This window comes from Acipenser ruthenus, chromosome 14 (genome assembly GCF_902713425.1).
Source record: "Acipenser ruthenus chromosome 14, fAciRut3.2 maternal haplotype, whole genome shotgun sequence".
Lineage (NCBI taxonomy): Eukaryota > Metazoa > Chordata > Actinopteri > Acipenseriformes > Acipenseridae > Acipenser > Acipenser ruthenus.
Genome location: NC_081202.1, coordinates 6,758,321 through 6,765,492, shown reverse-complemented (window position 1 = coordinate 6,765,492; position 7,172 = coordinate 6,758,321). Strand labels below are relative to the sequence as shown.

At 38.6% G+C, this 7,172-nt stretch overlaps 1 protein-coding gene across 1 annotated transcript; it reads left to right on the top strand.

The window, feature by feature from the left end:
* Nucleotides 1-200: 200 nt before the first annotated feature.
* Nucleotides 201-5,897, top strand: LOC117419392 (potassium voltage-gated channel subfamily A member 1). The gene is made up of 2 exons (XM_034032106.3): nt 201-859; nt 1,146-5,897. The coding sequence occupies exon 2, from the start codon at nt 1,495-1,497 to the stop codon at nt 2,974-2,976; it is 1,482 nt and encodes a 493-aa protein (XP_033887997.1). The 5' UTR covers nt 201-859; nt 1,146-1,494; the 3' UTR covers nt 2,977-5,897.
* The last annotated feature ends 1,275 nt before the right edge of the window (nt 5,898-7,172 follow it).

Here is a 7,172-nt window from a genome sequence, read left to right as displayed (position 1 = left end):
TGATCACAGGATACTGCTATCCATGTAAACCTGTGTTGTAGAATGCTACATCAGTGCTGCTTCTGCTATGCTATGTTGTCTTTATATATGAGGTGTAGAAGAGGGCGCATGTGGCTAGGTCTGTTAGTACAGCCTTCTGCATTGCGTCTAAACCCCCCCCCCCAGCCCCACACACACACACACACACACACACACACACTTCCCACTCTCTCTCTCCATCTCTCTCGAAATCATGCACTAGGTTTTAACATTACAAAGGCGTTTTGTTTTCTTTCCATTGTTTTTCTGTCTTTCTTTCCTACACACTTGACCTGCATCTCATGTCGGGGTGCTTCTGTACCTGGGGACGCCCGTATCGTATCAATCTTCACCAAATAGGAAAAAAGATCTCCAATTTCTGCTGATACTGCAACGTCAACAAACGGCTAGAGTTCGCTTATTGACCCTTAATGTATTCAGCCTTCCCAATCGCACCATCATCATTTCTCCTGCTGTATAAGGACATTATGCTACAATAGTGCAGCTGGTCTGCAGTGAATAGATCCTCTGGATTTGTTTGTTTTATTTATTTCTTCTCGCTCAATATGCTTTCCTATGGCTTGGATAGAGACACAAACCTACTGGATTTTTTTTTCAGTATTACGAAGGATTGGGCGCACCGACCAACGTTAGAAACTAAAGACATGTAAATTCCGTCGATGTATACTTACACAATATAGTCTATTAATATTTCAGTAGACCTCATAGACAACGGACTGTAAGGTGATAGCCATATAAAAACAGCGCTCGGAGGGTAAAGTTCTAGCTTTGGATTTTGGTGCTCGCCGAGTGGACACATTCCTCCACAGACTGACCGCAGGTAAGGGCCATGTTTAAACACAAATCTGTTTTGCTGTACAATTCTGCAGATAACACCCGCGCTCCTAGAGCTCTACTGCAACTCCTGAGCCTCTGACGATGAAGTAGCTATTTGACTAAAAGAAAATCTTTGCATGTGCAGGATTTGTGTAAAGGGAGTGTGGGTGGGCTATTGAAACTGCATGCAGTATAGGCAGAAAAAAAAAACACGGCTCGTTTCTGTAGACGGTTGTGTTTTGTACTCGTATTTTTAAATGTTTTCTTTTCTGGCATTTTGTATTCTGCAGCATCCAGCTACTGTACTGCTTGCGCTTTGGCCACCCTAGGTCGACAGCATAAAAAAAGAAGCAGTGGAAATTGCTGAGCCGGCAAACATATCTTCTCTTCGATCCATTTTTTTCCTCAAACTGTGTGACAGCAGCAGCAGTAAAGTGATGGTCGAGTCAGGGAGAAACGCTGGGGCACCGCAATAGCAAAACAAACTAGCCTTGAACCAGGGTGGATTGGGTGGATAAAAACAAAAAACAACAAAAAAAAAAAATCAAAACAAAACAAAAACTGGAATACATAAAACCCTATTTAGCTCAGCTAAACTAAATTCTCAGCTTCTGCAGTGTTACCAATTCAACAACAGAGATGACCGTGGTAGCAGGTGATAACATGGATGAGACTTCAGCCTTGCCCGGGCACCCTCAAGACAGCTATCACCATCCTGATCTCGATGACCACGAGTGCTGCGAGAGAGTGGTCATCAACATAGCCGGGCTGCGTTTTGAAACTCAGCTTAAGACTCTAGCCCAGTTCCCCAACACGTTACTAGGCAACCCCAAGAAAAGGATGCAGTACTTTGATCCCCTGAGAAATGAGTATTTCTTTGACAGAAACCGTCCTAGTTTCGACGCCATCCTCTACTATTACCAATCGGGAGGACGACTGAGAAGACCTGTGAATCTACCTTTGGATATGTTTACTGAAGAGATCAAGTTTTACGAGCTTGGTGAAGAAGCAATGGAAAAATTTCGCGAGGATGAGGGTTTTGTCAAAGAGGAAGAGCGCCCTTTGCCGGAGAAAGAATTCCAACGCCAAGTCTGGCTTTTGTTTGAACACCCTGAAAGCTCAGGTCCAGCCAGGGGAATCGCTATAGTATCTGTTATGGTAATTCTGATTTCAATCGTCATATTCTGTTTGGAAACCCTACCTGAACTAAAAGAAGACCCTGCGGGTAGGATACACACTGTGGGGAATATGACCTACTATTACAAACCAAATATCTTTACTGACCCTTTCTTCATCGTGGAGACGCTCTGCATAATCTGGTTCTCTTTTGAGTTGATTGTCAGGTTTTTCGCTTGCCCCAGCAAAGCGGAATTCTTTAAGGACATTATGAACTTCATTGACATTGTGGCCATTATCCCCTATTTCATCACGCTGGGCACAGAACTGGCAGAAGAAGAGGATGGTAAAGAACAGAAGGGAGAGCAGGCGACATCACTGGCCATTCTCAGGGTCATTCGTCTGGTCAGGGTTTTCCGAATCTTTAAGCTGTCCAGACACTCCAAGGGGCTGCAGATTTTGGGACAGACCCTCAAAGCCAGTATGCGTGAACTGGGGCTGTTGATTTTCTTCCTTTTCATTGGTGTTATTCTGTTCTCCAGCGCAGTGTACTTTGCTGAAGCCGAAGAGAAAGAGTCTTACTTTTCCAGTATTCCAGAAGCGTTCTGGTGGGCTGTGGTTTCCATGACCACTGTTGGCTATGGGGACATGTACCCAGTAACAATTGGGGGTAAAATTGTGGGATCATTGTGTGCCATTGCTGGAGTGTTGACGATTGCTTTACCTGTACCTGTGATCGTATCCAACTTTAATTACTTCTACCACAGAGAGACTGAAGGGGTAGAGCAGGCTCAGTTACTGCGTGTAAGTACCCCCAACTTAGCTTCTGACAGTAATTCAAGTCGTCGCAGTTCATCCGCCATCAGCAAGTCTGAGTATATGGAAATTGAGGAGGACATGAACAACAGTATAGACAATTTAAGAGATGCAAACCTCAGAACTGGCAACTGCACTGTAGCCAACCAAAACTGTGTTAATAAAAACAAGCTGCTGACTGATGTTTAACAAAACAAACAAAAAAAACCCACTCGCAGCTGGGGAGTCAAGTGACATTGTCGCTCTTTGTAGATATTGTACTCATCTTTGAATGCTTCATTTACCTCGTAAATGCATTGTTGCATTGCGATTGTTATGGTCAGCGATTAAAAAAAAACACACAAAAAACCCCCAAAAATTAAAACAAACAAAAAACAAGCTTTCAGGATACGTGAAAGATTAATATTTACATTTATTTTTAAATGGGATTCTTCAAGTAAACAAAAGAGACATCATTTAACTAGGGTTATTATAAGATGTTGTACAACCCTAACAGGGACTTCCATTTATTTGCTTGACAAACGTGGTTATCATTTTTTTTAAAGAAAAAAAAGTTATGCATGGATTACAGTATATTTCAGCAAAGTTGCACAGTGCATCCAAGAACGTGCATCATAATTTTCAGTTCTGCTGGAACATGCAAGCATCTGCAGTTATCGATCTACTAAGTATTCCCCTGTGATAAGTGACGTAATTATTTGAGATCTACAGACCAGCAAAGCACCTTATTATAAAAAAAAAACCTGACCGGTCTCTTGCTGCAGATTTATGATGTAAGAACTACCCGTCTTCAACTCAAGACATCTGCAATGCTGCTATTTTTCTGCGGATGCTGTAACTCAAATCATACACAATGGGTAGTACTATATGGTGCCTGTTTAGATGCAAGGCAGCACTATGGAAATAGTTAAATAAAAGCATGTTCTGATAGTCTTCATTTTAATATTGGCATGCGTGAAACATTACCTCATAGAATGGGAAATAGGTTTTCGTTTGTTCCCAACTTTTCTCAGTTTATTTTATTTTTATTTTTTTTATTATTTCTCATTTGCGTTCACCAAAAGTGCACTGGTTATTTATTATTTAAGTTATTAATAATTTAAAGTATTTAAGTACTGAATATTAAATCTTATGAGAACAGCAACTTTTGGAGATCATAGCATGTTAAAATATTCAGCATTGTGTCCTATTGACTAAGGTACTGTGTATCTCAGTATATGTAATGCATGACATCAGTATTAAACCGTTTGTTGTAACAGAAGGACTTTTGACAGATCTGATTGGTTTCCTGCCTAGTTTCAGGGAAAATGAATAGGTTTATCCTGATTTTGCCTGAACTGTGACTGAACATAACCAATTTCCTTTAAGGGATTACAGACTTTAAAAATGAATATTATCAAGATATAACTATAGTTAGCACTATCTGGTGAAAAGAAAAAAAAAACTTTCCAGTGGTGCGGTGCATGAGCAGTCTCAGAATGTGCAAAGTTAAAACTATTACTTAAGTGATGCATCCACATTGCAACTGGTTTTACCTTTTTTATTGTTGAAGATATGAAGATTTGAGTTTTCCCAATGATTATTTCTGAAAATCAGCAAAATGATTTTAGTTAGTTGCTAGTGCCTTTGACCCACTCGTCCACTGGATCGTTGAAAGTGCCTCCATGTACAAAAGTTAAACTGGTGCAGTTTTCTTTGCCGTGATGCACTACAGTATGTATCACCATTCTGTTGTTGTACGTTTACTTAACGGTTCTGAAAGCACACACCAAAGCTCGTCTTGGAATCTTCAAGTAGGCTTAGAAAAACGAAGCAGCCATGAAGCTGGATTACAAAAACACCCCAGCCTGGACAGTAAATGGTTTGATACTGGACATATGGAAAAACCAATAAGAAATATTTAGCTCGTTGCATAGTCCGCCAGCACACATTCCCACTATACCATGTAAATACCAGTCACTAAAATGCAGTGAAGAACGTGTTCCTTTTTTCATGGCCCACCATTTTCATTTGCATTCTACCATAACGAGCCTTTGGTTCTCTACCTCAGCACAGGAAATGAAAATGAAAAAAAGTGGTCAAGTGGTGCAATTGATCCCAGGTGGTATACTGCAAAGATATCCACGTTGTTGTCCTGGTTCTAGTTTTTGTTTTTTTTAAATCGAGTCCTTGGATTATCCAAAACTTTAGATATAAGGAAGGCACTTAAACCAACAAACAAGCATTCATATTCCCACAGCGATGCACAAACAAGAGCTGAGAGTTTTATAGAATGACTTGATTCAAAGTTGTGACTGTGTGGACTTTTGACCCTGCTGATTTAAGACGATTTGACATGGAGCGAGGAACCTTTTGACTGCTTAAAAATACTGCATAGGAGGCAACAGGGCATTAACTTCATCATTTAGAAATGATATAACGATCCATACCCTGGTTATTCCCGACCTGTCCATGTCAGAAAACACATTTTGAAGTAGGAGCAAAAAAGAAATTTCCCGTTAGTGACTTGAATGCTGCACTCCATACAATCAGCAATAACTGATCTGATGCTGTGGGACTGATTTGACAAATATAGGTATATCCTCTGGCAATTATGTTCACTTTGGCAACTAGATTCATTAAGTTCTTGGGTAATTGCACATTAAGTTAGCCAATGGACTGGTTATTCTGCATGTGGATAAGAAGAGAGCTGCATGCAGTGTTTTGGCTTGGAGTTTGCTGAAACCAGAGTGGGGATAGTTTTGGAACACAGAATGTTGTAACATATTTATATACAATCTTTACAGTGGGTTATGAGACACTGGGTACATTGAATAATTCTATTAATACTAATAATCTGGTGTAGTATAGGCATGTGGTTCTGGTCAGTCTGTTTTGCAAAAGATGTGGCCGATTGCACTACCTGCGCTAAAATGTCTTGGTATCCCTGAAGAAGCACTTGAACGTTGTGTGCACAACTTTTAGAAATAATGCAATTTAGTGTCCTGTACTGCTTTTTAAAACTCCTGCAATCACATAGTCTCATCATCCGAAATAAAAGCTTTCTCTGCTGCAACCAGCACTAAAATGTCTTTTTTTAAAGAACTGTAAACACTTACTTATATATGAATAGGGCCTATATATATATATATATATATATATATATATATATATATATATATATATATATATATATATATGAAGCCTTTAGCAAATGTATTATTAAAATAATGTATATTTTTTAGTGCCAGTCAAAGCTTTATGTTGCATTACGTGTTTACCATATAGATATAAATGAAATAATTAAACAAATAAGTAACACAACTTTACTTGGGGAGCATCGCTTTAAATATGTGTTTATTTAATTATGGTATTTCATTGTTTGTTAAGAGTTCTTATGATTTATTGATGTATTTATGTTGGGCTCAGTGGCCACACAGGTGCATCGTTAATACCGGCTATATAAATACCAGACACAGCAGTGTTATTACTAGGCCTACAGTAAAAGCTGGACTGTCCTCAGTATATTTTAACACACACGTCACTCCATAAGTAGCAACAACTTATGTTTAGGCTTATACTGTGCTACTGAACTTTTATTTATATATTAGTTTGTTTTATATTTTTCTAATAATGTCATTATTTCAAATTGCACAATTCAATGGCTACCTTAGAGTGGTCAGTGACAGGCTACTGTGTAGGGCAGGGGTCTCCAGCCCTGGTCCTGGAGAGCTACTGTGGCTGCTGGTTTTCATTTCAACCAATCTCTCAGTTACTTAATTGAACCAATTATTAGCTTAATTAGTCAAGATTAACAGGTGTTCCAGATCTTTAGCCATTGATGATGTAAAGACACCTATAAACCTGCTGGATAGGGGCTCTCCAGGACCAGGGTTGGAGTTGGGTACCTGTTTTTACTTGCGCTTTTGTACGGGGGAATACAGCATCATGTCCTCTTGAAACCTTTTTTTGCTATTTATAGGATAATAATAATAATAATAATAATAATAATAATAATAATAATAATAATAATAATAATAATAATAATAATAATAATAAAAAAAAACATATTTTTATGGTAATGGTGTGCATTTGCGTTGGCAGGTTTAGCACACATTTGACTATCCTCAAAGGTGTCCTTACTATGTTACTATATCCTTATTATGTTGTTTATATATGCACTTATCTTCGGTGGTTACAACCCACGATTCAGAAACAGTTTGCACTTCTCTATGATATATATAGCAAAACAATCATTAAAATATCAGTTATTGCTTTTTTGCTCTCCAGATGCATTGTAAAGAATACATTCAACCAAACTTTATATAAACAATGATATTTAACCTAAGATGTTTTTTCCGTAATTTAAATAACATTCACTACTGTTCTTTCTGAACCTGTATATG